The 14,207-nt window shown below is 39.0% G+C and overlaps 1 protein-coding gene across 4 annotated transcripts in view; it reads right to left on the reverse strand.

The window, feature by feature from the left end:
* The window catches only part of APLF (aprataxin and PNKP like factor), a 104,990-nt gene that overhangs the window by 51,298 nt on the left and 39,485 nt on the right, over positions 1-14,207 (reverse strand). For all 4 annotated transcript variants that reach the window (XM_038397011.2, XM_043511993.1, XM_043511991.1 and 1 more), the window contains exons 3-7: positions 13,222-13,388; positions 11,080-11,272; positions 9,317-9,443; positions 7,168-7,355; positions 3,822-4,225 (exon numbers count right to left, since the gene is read on the reverse strand). In XM_038397011.2, coding sequence (XP_038252939.1) covers positions 3,822-4,225; positions 7,168-7,355; positions 9,317-9,443; positions 11,080-11,272; positions 13,222-13,388 — 1,079 coding nt within the window. The remainder of the gene's footprint in view (positions 1-3,821; positions 4,226-7,167; positions 7,356-9,316; positions 9,444-11,079; positions 11,273-13,221; positions 13,389-14,207) is intronic.

Raw genomic sequence — 14,207 nt, forward strand, 5'->3', positions numbered from 1 at the left:
GTTGGGTATAGGACTTTTTTACCTCCTCTGATCAGGTTGTCTCTAATCCCAAGAGCCATCAACCAACCATATTTTGAGACGAAGCACTCAAGGAGACTGGGGCGAAGGATCTTCCCAGTAGAGGAGATGAGGAGCGGCCTGGAGAGTGAATGGTCAGCCGTAACAGGTAAGGAAACTATGTTTGTCTGGGACAGGTCAGAACTATTAGGATGACTCTGGCTTTGTTCTTTTTTATTTTGAGTAGAACTTTGGCTATTTGAGGAGTCGGTTGGAATGCATTCAGTAGATCCGACTACCAATGAAGGTGAAAGGCATATCCCCGGGATCAGTGACCCAGACTGCCTCTGGAGCAGGACACAGCTCTTGTTTGTCAAATATAGAATATGTGGTAGGTCTCCAGTGGCCATTCTTTTTTGTTATCAGAATGAATCTGGAACATATCCCCTTTCCTCTGTGCTGCATGGGAACTGTTTTGTAGCACCCAAGTGTAGGAGAGAGTCTATGTCTTGATGAACCAAGTTCTTGTGAGAGGGGTCCCTGAAGAGGGATGGAAAAGAGGTGTTGTCAATGGAAGAGTGAAAAAGTGGATGATGTACCCTGTGGAGATGACCTCCAAAACCCACTTATCTGTAGTGATAGACTCCAAGCCTGCCTGAAGTGGTAAAGGGAGGTGCCAAAGGGAGGAAGGCAGGTGAATTGATACATCTGGTAAGGATGAGGATAGTAATTCAGACCCTGGACCAGTCTATCAAAATTACTGTTTGGAGATGAAAGGATTAGAGGTCAAAGCTAAAAGGTGGATGGTTTCCTTCTCTGGAATTTCTCTCTCTTCTGATGTGATTCATACCACCTCTGGGAGGTTGGGAATTGGGCAGTATGGGATCTCTCAGCTGTCTGGGACGTGCTAAACGTTCTTTTGTAGGCAGGTGTGTAAATCCCAAGAGAATGCAAAGTAGCCCTGGAGTCCTTTAACGTGCACAAAGAATCATCTGTGCTATCTGCAGACAGTTTAGACCCATCAAAAGGGAGGCCTTCCACCGTATTAAGGACCTCTTTCGGAAATCTGGAGAGCTGGAGCCAGGAAGCCCTTCTCAGAACTGCCACTGTAGAAATCAAACAGGTGGCAGTATTAACAACATGAAGAGAGCTGCTTGTAGTGATTTTCTGTCAAGCAGCTGGCCTTACCTAATAATTGCCTTGAATTGCTTTCCATGCTCCGCCAGTAGGTGGTCCACAAAAGAGTTCAGTTTGGTGAAATTTATATGATTATACTTCATCATTAACACCTTGTAGTTCACAATTCTAAATTGTAAGGAGGCTGACAAATAAGATTTTCTATCAAGTAGGTCTAGACGCTTATGATCTTTGTCATGGGGCGTGGATTTAGCATGATGCTGCCTTCCACATTTGTTAACTACGTTAACCACCAAAAAATTAAAAAAGTGATGAGAAAATAAAAACTCAGTCCTTTGCTGGAACGTAGTATTTCTTATCCACCCTTTTGCATGTAGGTGGAATAGAAGCTCAGATGTGCTGAATGATCTTTGCGGGGTCCAGAAGAGCCTCATTGACAGTTAAGGCTATGCAGGCAGATGAGGCTTTCTGAAGGATGTCAAGCAGCTTATGAGGAGGCAAACTTCCTTGAGAGATATCTGCAGAGAGAGTCAGCAATTCTCTTGACCAGATCCTGAAACTGCTTAAAATCATCTACAAAGGATGGAGGAGGAGGCAAAACTGCTTCATGAGGAGATGTTGGCTGAAGGAGAGACCTCTTCATGGGCTCTAACTTACAGCTTCTCAGAGGTTTCTTCTTGAGGATCAGGACTCCTAGAGAGGGCAGGCAATGAAGACTGCCTCTCTCTGTGATGGGCTGTATGAAGTCCTAGAAAATTGCTGGCAATAGGTAACCAAGGATCTCAGTATGGCCAAGAAGGTGGTATAGGAGGGGGCACCCATGGGTGTTCAAACCAGTGAGATGGTGGCTGCGACCTTGGGCCACGAGTGGTCATAGGCTCAGAGACTTCTGGAAAGGGGCCTCTATAAGGGTGGGGAGGAGAGCCCTGGACCAATATTTGGGAAACTGAGAAAAGGTCTTCATCAGAATCCTGTTCCTTAAAATCACTATAGAATGATGGAGCACCCAGAGAAATGAGGTGAAACTATCGATACCAGGTGAATTTCCGGTGATCTTGGTATTGAAAATATGCCAGAGCTAAACAGCAGAGATTCGGGCATCTCAGATACAGCCAGGTCCCTGGGAAAACAAAAGCTCCTGCTGTACCGAGTCTGTGGTCTGCAAGAAGGTAATAGTGGCCAAAGGAGCTGAAAGTACAGTGAGACTCGGTCCCTCCAAGGGAAGAGCAATAGGAACTCGAGCAGGCTTCCTCAGTACTGAGGCAGGAGAGGAAGAGCTCTTCTTGCCACCTCAGTCTGCTGACACTACTGATGATCTTTCCCGGTTTGCTGACAGTACTGATGATCTTTCCAGGCCTGAGGTTTTGCTGGTTTTTGGTCTAGCAGTGCCCTCGATACCTGAGGAACCAGCAGCCTCATGGGTACTGGACTGGAGAGCAGATGGTGTCTTCAGCTACTTCAGTACAAACGACAACGGCTTTTTTGAGGTAGATTCCTGACCTGGAGAACTCTGAGCATGATCTTTGGAAGATTTATGAGAGGAGCCTTTGGTCTTCCTCTTAGATGCCTTTGAGGCACGTGGCTCAGAGATAGTGGAGGCAGCAGACTTGCTCGGAGACCAATATACCCAGAAGGATGGGGAGCGGGGACACTTGACCTGGGTCAAAAGCTGGACACAGAGAGCTCTTCATCATGTGGAGAGGAAGTTTGATCTCCCTGTTATTTCTGGCTCTAGATTTTAACACCAGACAGAAGTTACACTTCTGGGCAACGTGCAATTCCCCGAGACAACAGATGCACCAGGAGTGCCTGTTGGTTACCAGGACTACTTCTTGGCATGACAAATCAACATCTGAAACATAGGCATATGATAACCTCCCAGTGAACAAGAACAATCTACTAAGTAATATCTATATAATATATATGAAATAATTTTTTTTTAAACTAGGAAGTTAAAGCTACTACTACTTACTAACTAATTATACGGATGCTACGAACCAGAATAAAAACTGGGACATAATTGAGGTAATCTCAATGGGGACAACTGCCAGAGAGCCATCTTGGGCCGATCTTGGGAAGCAACTGAGGTCAGTTCGCCTGCTCAGGGCTATATAACAATGGCACGTGCACTAAGCTGACTACCACACATGCACAGGCCGAACAGATACTGCTATGAGAAATCTCTGATCAAATGTGCAGGGTGCAAAAGTGCACCTAGAGTGGAGTACCCATCGGGACAATAACTGAAGAAGAATTAACTGTTGGGAGAAGATAGAACAAGCAATTGCTTCAATAAATGCACATACATAAAATTACAATTTCTAATGAAATCTTTGTCTGTTAATAAAATACACACACACTGGCCATTTTCTCCGATTCAATTTCTTTTCTCTCTGTACTTGTAACTGCCTGGTGCAAGTTGTTCTATTGCTTATTGAACTGTGGTTTCTAATTTGCTGAACTATTTCACCCCCTGCTGAGGTTATATTGACTGGTCAGTAACATTTCCAGAATATCCCTTTTTATGCTTCTAAAAAGATTGCTACTCTATTTGATCTTTTCTAATCCTTTCCGTACAATATTTTTAAAAAGGAGACTAATGAATCTACCATTATCTCCCATTTGGGAGATAAGTAGTGACTTGCTAGCAGTAATTTGAATCTAGCTTAATTACAATTCCACTTTACCTGTAGCAACCTGTCCCATACATGCAGGGTGTTCTCTTCTGCTTGGTCTGTTTAGTACTCTGTAGAGCATCTGTGCTTCTGGCCAAGTTAAAATCTTCAGCTTCAGGATCCTGATTTAAATCAAGCTCTTGAGTATCAGCTAGGGAAACATGAGAGTGGGATGGCTTGTCCTGGTGAGTCTGTTGGCTTGCAGAATGGATTACCTCGTCTTTGTTTTCCCTTTCATTCATTTTACTTGTGTCAGTGGAGAGCTGGCTTTTTGCATCTAGCCTATGGTCAGGCCTCTTGCTGTGGAGCTGACAATCACTTTTCCCCACAGAACTTTCAATCTTTTGTGACACAGTCTTATCATCATTCTCTTCCACTTTCCTCATAGCCCTGCTAAGAGGTATTCCCGATGCATCCTGTGAAATAGAAAATAAAAGATCACAGTATAGTTTAATGGCTGAAAATGCATAGTTAAAAAAAATCTTTGACAGGCCCATAATGATAAATTCACATATTAATTTTTGATGTAAGAAAGATCTTTAAACCATTAAAATAAAATCAAGTGACTGGTGGAAGACTTTTTCTTTAAGATTTTTTTTTTTAAATAGATGTTCAAAGGCAAACATTTTTCAGGGAAAGCCTCATTATCTTATCACAAAATGTGGCTTTTTCATAATTAGTTGCCAGTAATTATATTTACAATCCTAGCAGCAAGAAAGAAAATGCAATAATGGTGACAACGTATTGCAGAAGTTGCAATGTGAATTCTTGTTTCCTCTATGTAGCAAAACAAAACTAAGGTACATACTGTATGTCACGCTCTGTGTTTATGAAAACTCAAACAGCCACTATTTTGACAATAAAATTATGACTTCTGCTGCCAGAAAACAAAAGTTCTTTCACCAGCATTTGTTAACTCATTATCATTTTACTTCTCAGCTTGTCTCCCAAGTAGTAGTAGTAAAAAAAAACAAAAAACAAAAAAAAACAAAAACCCAGCTCACACAGGAGCTAGTTTTTGCCTAGGACATGGCTACAGATACGGTAGGAAAAACTTATTGACCAACAGGCACCTGCTTTGGACTGAGATCAGAAAGTTCCCCCCGCCCAAGCAACAGGAAGCTACTAAAATGGCCTACTCACAAAAGGTCATGATTTAGTCTAATCTCAAAACACCTTTTTAGGAAATTCCATCCCACAAAAAAAAGCCATGAAATAGGCGACACTGCCCATGCATTAAACACAGCCACTGAGGCTAAAACAGGTGTCCATTCCTCTCGTCTCCCAGATCACCATGAGTCTCAGATAACCTGAGACAGAAGGAGAAGGAAAGAAGAAAACTCAAGCATTGAAGGCAACAGCACAGGCAGACACTCAAGCACAAGGAATTCTTGCAAATCTACGAGTTAGCCATGGAAAAAGCAACAATTGCCACCTTTTCTCCAACGTAAGTTAAGAAACCCTCCAATTTCTGCAGCTATCCACACCACTTAATGTAGCTGTCCATGAAATGCTGCTGCTCTGCCTCACAGATGTGGTTTATAGGACTGAACTAAAATGGCTTCACTAAGACTGCATCCAGACTGTCGCCTACTTCTCAATTTCCAGAGCCCTTCCTGGGGAATAGCAAAGAATCCAGCCTCTGCTATAGTCTGCTCAGCATCTTTGCAAAGCAGCTAGTGGAGATTGCAAAACATAGATTTGCTATAGATTTAGCAACTTGCAGACAAAACCAAGCTTTATATTCCCATCACGCTAGATAGCACCACGTATCAGCTGAATCAAGGAAAGATTACAGTGATGTTGGCAGACAGAAGGAAGCACTGAAGAACCTGTCACCTCCATATCATCAGCTTCCATTGATGGAGTTTTCCCTTAGATTGTTGTGACTGTCCACAGACTTCATGATCTCCTGCAATCCTCACTGCTTCTGGATATCTCAAAAAAAGTCATGGATGCAAAAAAAAAAAAAAAGCCTCTTTCCATCTGCAGGATTAAAAAGTAACCATACTGTTGGATACATTTGCAGCCTCTAGTCTTGATTACTTCAACGTTCTGGATCTAGAAATAGAACCGACAGCCTTAAAAGAGCTCCAATTGGTTCAGAACACAGCAGCTTGCTTGCTCAGCAATACTGAGCCAAGAGCATGTCACCCTATGCTCGGTTCTCTTCACTAGCTTCTTGTTGAACACTAAGTCAAATTCAAGATTTTTGTCTTAATTTTTAAAGCACTCCTATTAAATTTGCCCAAGTTACCTTAGGGGCCAGTCACTGATCATGACATCCCACAACAGATAAATTCCACTGAAACAATGGAACTGGCAACCCAAAGATTCAGATCCATACAGCTTTCTTGGCAACTAGTCAACAACTGTAGAACTCACTTCTGGAAGAGATCAGAATGACCACAAATCTGGGTGCCTTCCAAAGAAAATGTAAAGCCCAGTTCCCTAACCTAGCTTTCCCCACACTACCAGCATCTCCACCAAAATCACATATTAAAATCTAAAAACCAAGAAATCCTATAACAAAAACTTCACATCCTGCCTCCTCTATGAGCTGGAGAAAATTTAGGGAATGTTTATGATAGTGGAGGGGAAGCCATAAAGAAGTCTTAGAATTACAAACTGAGGTAAATAACATTTCAGCAGGTGATCATACAAGCCACAAAAACATACATGAGGACAAGAAAACTATATCTTACAATAATCACTGCTATTAAAAATAAATCCACTTCCACTCTTCCCTATACTAATCTCAACACTTGTAAATGGTGCTACCGACCAAAAAACAAAACAAAACAAACCACAAAAACCTGAGCAAATTCACAGAAGGTAAAAGTATCAGAAAAAACATAACTGTCAATAAGAGGAAAAATTACAGAAAATAAAGACATGGAGGTTTCTTCATCTTTTCTAAAACTAAACCATCAAGCCAAAATCTGTTACCTTCTAACATATGTTGGAAAATGTGATTAAAACATAAAATACTATCAAGTTATCACCACTAATTTTTAAAAGCCTTCAGATTATCCTATGGTATATTTCAATTTTTGAACCCCAAAACACGGATACAGGTAGTACAGTTAGCACTGGGGTGGCTGATTATTGACAGAAGAATCTTAACAGTACTTTATATCCTAGGTTTCTTGTTTTACCTTAAACATAGTAATTCCTGTTTCTAGTTTGTACAACACTGGTAAGGCACGTTTTATCTGGAATAAACATTTTATCATGAGATAAAAAGCTGAAGATAGTTATAATGCAAGAGATGAACCAATTGTAAAGCTCTAACACTGCTAACTGCACTTCAGTAATATTGAAATAATGGGACTCAGCAACATACAAAAAACATTACCCGTGATGGGGGGCCAGTGGCTTCCTCTTCAGTAGTTTTGCTCTTTTTTCCCTGATCCTGTTCCATCTCTTTGAAATCCCCTAAACGCTCTTCAGAAGCTAACCGTTTTCTCCCTTGCACATTTGCTCTTGACTTTGATGGTTCCATATAGTTTTTTCCTCTCCCTTTGCCTCTTGTTACTCCACCACCTTAAAGAAAAAGAAATGGGGGACATTTATGGGATCCAACCTTGAATGCAACCTTCAAGACCTCAGGAGAGGTCCTAGAAGACTGGAGAAAGGCTAACGTAGGGCCCATCTTTAAAAAGGAGGGAAAAGGAGCCAGGAAACTATAGACCAATCAGCCTGACTTTGATATCTGGGAAGCTACTAGAGCAAGGTATAAAACATTCAATTTGCTAATACCTGGAAGATGAAAGGGTAATCACTAGCAGCCACCATGGATTTACTAAGAACAAATCATACCAAAACAGCTTGATTTCCTTCTTTGATAGAAAGGATAGGGGGAAATGCAGTCGACATAATATACCAGGACTTCAGCAAGGCTTTGACATAGTCCCACATGACATTCTGATAAGTAAGCAGGAGAAATGCAGGCTTAGCAGAACCACTATTAAGTGGATACATAATTGATTAAACAACCATAAACAAAGAGTAACTATTAATGGAATGATGTCAGATTGGAGGGAGGTCGCAAGTGGGGCTCTACAGGATCTGTTTAGGTTTGGTGTTGTTTATTAATGACCTGGATGTAGGAATAGAGAGCATACTGATCTGATTTGCAGATGAGACAAACTCTTCTTCCCATCTTAGCTCTGCTTAGCTCAGTTCTCAAATTCTGAATATTTATGACTCCACCCACCATGAAAACTTACTCTTTAGCTTGTGGGAAAACAGTGATCTGCCCACTAACTACCTGCCCTTGCTTCAAGGCACTTCAAATTAATGGCCTTGCTGTAGCTCCTTGCATGTGTACACAGAGATACAAACAAACAGGGGACTTATGTAACAAGAGAGAAGGAACAACTTGTGCAACCAGAAAGAAGCAATGCTGGTGTCAGTGCAAAGGACACGGTGGGGAAAAAGGGACAACATTCTTCAGAGTGCAGCTCTAGTGTTGATTTCAACATCTGGGAAATGGAGGGAAAAAACAGCACTGGCTGCAAGTCATAAAAAAGGGAATTTCTTCAAAAATCCCTGTACCTCTGGGTAAAAAGAAGGAACATGTGCCAAATATAAACAGTGCAGCAAAAAGATGCAAGGTCTGGTTCTCAGAATGGAATATTATGAAAAATGCTTCTCGGAAGGCAATGACTTTGAAGATGATGCTGCAGACGTGTCTGAATAATCTTGATGAACTGGTTAGCGAACTCATTTTTGCACCATTCTTTTGGGCTGCCTACCATGTTTTACTATACTGGTAAATTGCAGAGTTGTTGTAACTGTGTTGGTCCCAGGATATTAGGGAGAAAAGGTGTATAGCTCAGAAGTTGGTTCAATAAAAGACATTACTTTGCCCACCTTGTCTTTTTATACTAGAGAATGATAAAAGTAGTCAACAACAAACTAAAGAGAAATGTAGAAGATATGCTAAATACACTGAAACCTATTTCCATAGCCTTGGACAAATTGCAGAAAGAGTGCTGCAGTATTGCTGATGCTGTTGAAATTTGGAAAAAAAAAACCCTTCAAGACATGTTTTTTTGGAATTACATGCACTATAAAACTGACCAGTATTGTTATATAGGTAAATCTGTCATCAAGGTGTAATCTATCAAGAAAAAGAATTAACAAAACCAAACATGTAAAAGAAAGAAATTATCAACAAGCTTTTAGGAAGGCAAATGTGCCCTCTGTGTCAGGCTTACAGGTCAAAATAAAAGTGCTAAAACATCAGCTTATTGTTAGCTCACTCACCCTCTCTTTGGATGCATGCTGCAAACACCAGAGACGATAACGTGAGACAAAGGAAGCAATAGAAGTGAATATGTTCAGTCATCTGTCAAACTATGAAGATGAATGTAAAGAGGATTCCATGGGGGAAAAATAATCAATTTATACCCGCACTTTATCATATTGATGGTCAGAAGAGATTAAAGCAGAGAATATGCATATTGTCATAAGTACTTTGTATTGCATTACTAACTTACCTCTTTTAGTGACTGGAGTTGAAAGACTTTGAACCATGAGGTCTCCTTGCAACATCCAAGATGGAAGCATCCTCTTCCTCCAGACAGGTTTTAGCTCCTCACTTTCATTACAACTAGCAGAAAAAAACTGAAATAATGTTTGTTGATTAGTAACACAGTACTTTTTTTTTCTAGTTTTAGGATACAGAAACTATGAAAAAAAGACTTTGTGCAAAAGATATTTGTAAGCAGCTTTGTCTTCATAAACAGCCTAAACAGACCTACTTTTCTTGTAGGTACAGCTTAACAGAAGCAAAAGCCAGTCATAATGCTGAACATTTTGGCACCTCCTACTCTCTCAGCCAATCAGTATTTAAAGAAGCCTCTCTTTACTCCCACAGTTAAGACCTCCTTAACACTCAGAAGAAAACCTATGTTCGTTTACAGACCAAAAGGTTCATAAAAGATCTCACTGATACCTTGTCACTGATGCCACATGGTTTGTGGCCACTGAAGCATCAGAAAGCCTGGAGACAGTGAGAGTAAGGAACACTGAATTACTATACAGAATGGGAGATGCAAAAAAGTTCAGCATTTTTCAAGTGCAATTTCACTCCCAATTAAGTTATGCTCAGAAACAAAGACTCCAGAACTGGGCTAGAGAAACAAGAAAAACATACAAACTCTGTTTATGACATGATCATTGACTGGTATAGTCAGTTTTAAACCAGGATAACCTCTACTTTTAAGAAGAGATAAAATATATTTTGGAAGTCTCATAAGTGTGATGAAGGCTGGCATTTCAATTGTACTTATAAAGAAAAATATCAGCTATAGTATGTTGTCAAAGAGCAATTGTCCTGCGTGTCTGTCTTTGCATTATATTGCTTTCTCCATTATAAAAGCAACAGTAGTAAAAATAAAAAAAAATTGGCATCTCAATAATTACACTATCAGAAAGCCATTTTTACTCAGCCAGAGTAAGATAACAAGACATTAGAGTTTTGAAAATTCGGTTCTGTTTGCAAATTCTGGCTCTAAGCCTCTTTATCACAAACATAAGGAAACATTAACACTACAAAAGCAGGGTAATATGAACCTTTTTTCTGTATTCTGTCTGACCCTGAACACACAGCTCCAGAGCTGTAAACAAGTGGAAGAAGCTGTGTGAACAGTACATGTGGATCTTATTCCCTGACCCAGCTCCAGAACAGTGTGTCGGCAGTTCTAGATACATGTGAACTTCAGAGGCTTTTCAGCAGGCTATAAGCACTGTGTTGTGTTGTACATTCCCCTATGTAATGGCTTTTGGGGCACATCCCTGTTTACAGTCAGAGTCCTGACCTTACCCTTTTTTTCAGTATATCATGGTGCTTTGGAACGCAACAGGATTTGTAAAGACATAAGCAGAACTCAACACTTTTTTCTCCCACAAAATACACATTTTATTTCTGATATCACTCACTAACAAAGCCATTCTTTGTTCTGAAGAAATCTTTTACTGCTTTGCACCTGTTAATAAGGTATAAGGAAAAGTTCAGGCATGTCAGCTGAAGGCTTTTGTGATAAGCAAAATTTTTTTGGAAATTCTATTATAGTACATAAAACCAAGATAATGTATTCTCAAACAGCCTCTTGATTTGTCAAAGAACCTACTCCCCCATGATGGGCTTAAAAAAGGTATAGAGACAAGAACAAAACCAATTTTCATTTTACTCGATTTTCAGACCACCCTTCCAATAATACAGACATGTTGCAATATTTAATCAGATATTAACACCCACCAAACTCTTGAAAGAAGTCTCATTTTTTGGAATTTCTGCTGTCCTTTCCAATAGAGAATGTACTTTCACTTGTATGTTATTATTGGAACATGATGTTAATTCTACTAAAGATGGATCACAAGACATCTTGATAGGATGACCACTTGAAGAGGATTTATTTGCTGTTTCATCTGCAGCAATCTTGCTATTTTTCCTATAGTATATTAAAATGCATCTTTTAGTGGAAAAAAAAATCTCAAAAACTTCCTTTATCTATTTGAACTGAACACAAGTTTATTTGTATTCTAAATGTCTATTTTCACTCAAATGTCATAACATAGAAGCAAACCTCAGTTTCAGATATTAAGAGACCAACAAAAAACCTCTACTGTATTGCATCTACCATACATATTAATGGTGCTAGAATAACTCTCTCTTAAGTCTGTTGGCAATTTTTTACTATGATGTTTCTGGGGAACAAACTACATGGTTGCCTAAAAGCAACAAATCGTCAGTCAGCACTGCTTAAGATCCAAGGTTAAGGGTAAGACCATACAAAACCCCAATATGACAAGGTGAAACTAGATTTGCATTACTGACCATAAAATAAACTGGTTTCTGCCTTCATTTAACTGTAGGAGCTGTTAATTTACAATACTACTACTGCATTATTGAAAATGATCATTTTTACCATAAAATGAATACAGGTTTTGAAGTGTGTTATTCAAATTCTAAAAGATACAAATATTACAGAAGTAATCAGCAGCATAAAATCCTAAAATAGAACAGCTAGAAAAGCAAACTTTCATTCCCAGCTCTCATATCTCAAACAAACATTCATTCCCTGTAGCAGTAACTCATTTTTCATTCTGTCATACTAGTTTATTTCAAAGTAGAGAGTACAGATTGTTGTTGCTTTATAAATCAGAAATAGTAAACAAAACTATATATAATAGATTAAATGCACTTCTTCATTTGGGGCCTAATTCAGCACGGTACTTGCGCATAGGTTTAATTTCTACTTACACACTTGTATAATTCAACATACATTGTTTTGTCATAAAATAGCTGGTAATTGATAAACATTTGCACTAGGCTGAAATGTGAAACTCATCTATTTATGTTTTTCAATCTTTACATAGGTTTTTGCTTTTTTAAAAAAATTGAAATCTTGTTGGCTGTTCCAGTCTTGAGGCTTGTGGACAACTATAGTGCCCTTGGGAAAACTAGAAGTCAGTGTATTTTAAAAAAAATTCTGAAGTTTAAAAATTTCTAAGAGTTTAAAATATGATTCAGGATCTTCAACTGTACTTTAACATTTGCCCGTCTACTAGCTCTCTCCTCTCCACAGCTTGAAAAGTGTGTAGTATCAAAGAAAATACACAGTGAATTGAAAACATAAGGTATGCAGTAGTTTTTGGTTACTATAGGAACCATCTGAAGTACAGTGTCTATCAGCAATGTAAATGTTTTATTCTTTCAAATCAGTTGTCCCCCGAGAGAGGTGTTCGTGGTAATTTTTCTGCTCCTCCACCAATAAATATTTTGGTAACTCACTTACCAGAAAAAAAGTTAGATCTAAAGGGTTACATCTAAAATGTCTTTAAAACAAGATTCCTACTTGTAAGATCAGGATGTATGGACATAGAATCCTTTTATTGGTTGTTAACCAAAACTTATTTTTTAAATTAAAATTATATTAAACATCATACTACCTATTTAAGTAAAGTTCAATTTTCCCCACAATTTCTACAACAAAGATTTTCAATGGGAGTTGGGTGACATGCCTTTGAAAATCTCACCCTGAGATACAAAAGCACTTTTGATTACATTTATTAAAACACTGACAGGTAAGAATGATAAAGCAGGTACATGTTTCTCATTCCCCACAACCTCCCCGCCAGATACTACAATAAACAACTCACTGGGGCTCCAGGATTGGGACTGCAGTATATATCGGATATGGATTGATCTAGTTACTTCATGCTTTCCCTCTATCTTCTTAATGAAGAGATAAAATAATTTAAACTTGACTTTAAGCGGATGTTTATTTGGATTTATTTTTTGTTCATTCAAGATCTGCTGTGCCTTAGAAAACTATAATTAACAAGTTTCTATTACAACTAGTATTACTATTGGTTTTTCCACATCGGATATTGTTACCTTAGTGTGCTTTCCACATCTGAGTGTGTAGAGAGGACCTTGAAAATGTATTTGTCGATTAACAGGGAAAAGCTGTCACCTGGGCTCAAAGCGTGCCATTCATCTGTTTCCAATGGTAATAGATGGCTATTCTCAGGTGATTGATAAAAACAAGGATTTACATGGACCTGTCAATTTAAAAAAGAACATTGGTACACCATGTGCTATGCCATAGGAATCCTAGTAGCTTATATTATGCAGCGAAGCATAGACTCAGTTACTAACACAATTCCAGATATTGCTGCAACCTTTGAATAGTTGTTAGCATGTTAAATAGAAATAAAGTACAGTATTAGAAAAAACAACTGATTCCTACTTATAAACTTTTTTATATCGATATTATGTATGTACTGGTAGCTGTTCAATAGAAGCTATAAGGCTGAGTTGATATTTCCATTTATAGTTAAATTTTGTTTGGTTTCTAAGAAGATTAAATAATTTTATACCTATACCAATTTTACACCAGAGGCCTAGGTAAGATTTAATTCTGGGGAAAATGTTGAAAAAAAAATCCAATATTTTCAGTGTTCTAAACCTTTTAAATGCCTCATATGATAAATTAGACCTTGTAGATAGGACCAGAGTAACTCAGAGGCAAACTAAGCATATGCCTAGTAGGACCCCAATTTGGAGGGTGGGGGAAGAACGACCAATGTTTTGTTTTGGCCATTGCAGATTTGTGTGTGAACTGAAAGAACTTAACTTACTTGAGGGGTACTGTGACCCGTGTGCTAGGTAGTGCCACCACGCACTCAAGTGAGTGAAGTTTTTTCACTTCACGCATACATCTGCACCGGTGGATGCATGGGAAGAGATAGTCCTCACCCTTCCACCACACTACAGAGACTCACTTTTCCATTCCCAACATAGTAAAGGAGAGGAGGGTGGCAGTGGGTAAAGAAGCCACTAGTAGTAAGTGTACAGTCAACAATATGCCCATATGCTCA

The sequence above is a fragment of the Dermochelys coriacea genome, chromosome 3 (assembly GCF_009764565.3).
Source record: "Dermochelys coriacea isolate rDerCor1 chromosome 3, rDerCor1.pri.v4, whole genome shotgun sequence".
In the NCBI taxonomy this organism is placed as follows: Eukaryota; Metazoa; Chordata; order Testudines; family Dermochelyidae; genus Dermochelys; species Dermochelys coriacea.